At 48.3% G+C, this 2,500-nt stretch overlaps 1 protein-coding gene across 3 annotated transcripts in view; it reads left to right on the forward strand.

The window, feature by feature from the left end:
- Nucleotides 1-2,500, forward strand: part of adgrd1 (adhesion G protein-coupled receptor D1) — a 53,618-nt gene that overhangs the window by 22,107 nt on the left and 29,011 nt on the right. For all 3 annotated transcript variants that reach the window (XM_053680072.1, XM_053680073.1, XM_053680074.1), the window contains 2 exons: nt 1-25; nt 1,490-1,631. The exon at nt 1-25 is cut by the window's left edge and continues 51 nt beyond it. In XM_053680072.1, coding sequence (XP_053536047.1) covers nt 1-25; nt 1,490-1,631 — 167 coding nt within the window. The remainder of the gene's footprint in view (nt 26-1,489; nt 1,632-2,500) is intronic.

Raw genomic sequence — 2,500 nt, forward strand, 5'->3', positions numbered from 1 at the left:
AGCAGATCAGCCCTCTGAGAACAAGGTTTGTTGTGTGTTTCTCCTTAGATGTCGTGTGTGTCTCTGTGTTGTGTTGTGTGAATGTGTTCCTCCCGAGCGTGCTCTTATCGTGTCCCGTTCTCGTCCGCCCGCTTGCTGCGATCCTCCCAACCCTTAGCGTTTCCGATAACGCGCTCTCTTGCCGTCTGAGACGCGCGATCGCGGTGGAATCACGAGCTAATCCGGCGTCTCGGTTCATATCGCCGTATACCCAGGGGAGTTTTAGTATCCGTTCCCGTTCGACTCCCCGGACATGCTCTAAGATAACGGGTCGGGGTGAATTCCAGTCCTGTGGAAGTATTTTCGGAGCTGGTCGTGTATATTTATTTGTAAGTACTGGGTAGGCGTGACGTAACGTGTTCCGGGAGAAAAACCCTGTTACACCAGCCTGTGCTGTTCACACGCCTCCGCCGACTTGGATTAATTCATCAGCATGATACGCAGGGAACCTGTGGCGATGTTCTCATTCCTCGGCAGTCAGTAGGGCTTCTCGTTCGTGTTCTTATTCCGACGCGTTCGAGACGGCGTTTTGAGCCTGGTTTGCTTGTACAACCCTCGCTATTCTTCTTTGACCTCGTGTATATCTAGTATTGCTTGGCACTGGGAATAGAAGCCCTCGCCAGTCTGCTTGACTCTGTGCCAGCCTGGCATTTAACATGTCAGGGCGATTCTTTTCTTAACTCCTTCTTTTCCGGGCAGGGGTAACTTCGGCGTCCGCTTTCGTCTGTGAGCATGCATCGTTACTGCGATACGGCTCTCTTTTACTCAGCAGTGAATTCTTTTATGTTTAAACTATACAGCCCGGCTGGTGTCTACCACGTGTAAACAGGGTGGCACTCTGGGTATAGTGCACTACGCTAGATCTATCCATCAGGGCTGTTTCTGCCAATTGTGTGTGCATGGAAGCAGTGATATTTATGGATGAAGGTCTCGGTGTCTCTCTCTCTCTCTCTCTCTCTCTCTCTCTCTCTCTGATCCTCTGAACAAACCAGTGTCATCCTCAGGCACAGAGATTCACCATCGACACCAGGAATCAAAACTATCCTCTGTTAAATGTAAACATTAAATGTCTAATCTATCAATCTACATAGCGACTAGTCTGTCTCTCTCTCTCTCTCGCTCTCTCTCTCTAACTTACTCTCTCTCGTCCGCTCTCTCTCAGGCTACAAATATTTCCCTAAGCCTATGGAGCGCTCGGGTCTTGCAGACAGGCTTTACAAGAAGACTTCTCCTCCTCTATACACAAACTCCTTCACTGGCATCTACTCGTACTAGACGCCAGACCTTTCAGTCGCACGCTCTGAAGTACTAAAGTCATCCGCACCCCGCCCTAAACTCTGAGAATACGGTTAACCCGATGTCTAAAACATCAACGTCTCCGCTCGTCATCGGTAATTAGCGGTTTTATCGGACGTGTTTCTGAACTGACTTCTCATCCCGGTTCCCCCAGGATCGACGAGGCGGCGGGATTTAAGGACCATAAGATCCAGGTGGCCAGCTATCTGATCTCCCTGAAGGTGGAGCCCTCTCCTGCCCTCTCGGTCAACCTGTCGTCAGAGCCACTGATCAGAATCATGCTAACGCACCAACTGGTAAGAGGACATCACTGATCTCACCACTTTCCAAGCAGTCAGTGTAGTACATTCGACTGAGAAAGACCTTTGTTTTGTGACTCATCTACGAAGAACCTCCCGCAGAAGGAACTCAGGGTCGGGGACGATGTTCCGAAGCGTCCAGAATAGCAAACGTCGTGCGTCAGCTCACGTTTAGACCAGTTTAATGGGATTCTTGGGAGTTTCTTTACATTCGCAGCATCATTCGATGGCAGACCTAGAGTATAAAGCGCCTATGACGGCGAAAGCAAACATCATGTTATTCATTCATAAACAACATTAACATAATTGGGTGTAAACTCACTGGGACAGCTCATAAAATTCCACAAAAAAGAAAAAAAAAAAGCCATAAGAAGGGCTTATTTCCAACTCAGCTAAATAAATAAATAAAAACCCTTCTTTATTACGTTTCCACACATCTCAGAATTTTTTTTCTTTTTTTTTTCTTCTTCCCCCTGCCTTAGTAGTTCTGTGTCAGTGAGTGAAAAGAAAAGAGGCACACTGCCTAAGTGCAAGGGGTTCACACGGGTCCACCCTGCCTATTCTAACCATGGAGATCTATTTCAGTTTCCATCGTTTCCCAGCGCATGCCCTTCTTTGAGAACCCTAAAACACAACACGCGCTTTGCCAAAAGAAAAAGCAGAGCTGGCTGGCGTCCGTGGGGTGGGGGGGGTGGGGGGGGGGGTGTGTGTGTGTGGGGGGGGGTGTTCTGAAACGGAACATTTATTCGGTTTAACAAGGGACATATTTCTGTGTGTGGATTGTGGTACGGATGGACGTGAGGATGTGTTGATTCGCCAGCTTTCCATGGGAAACACATCGAAAAATCTGCGAAAGAAAAAAAGAA

The sequence above is a fragment of the Ictalurus punctatus genome, chromosome 5, assembly GCF_001660625.3.
Source record: "Ictalurus punctatus breed USDA103 chromosome 5, Coco_2.0, whole genome shotgun sequence".
NCBI lineage: Eukaryota > Metazoa > Chordata > Actinopteri > Siluriformes > Ictaluridae > Ictalurus > Ictalurus punctatus.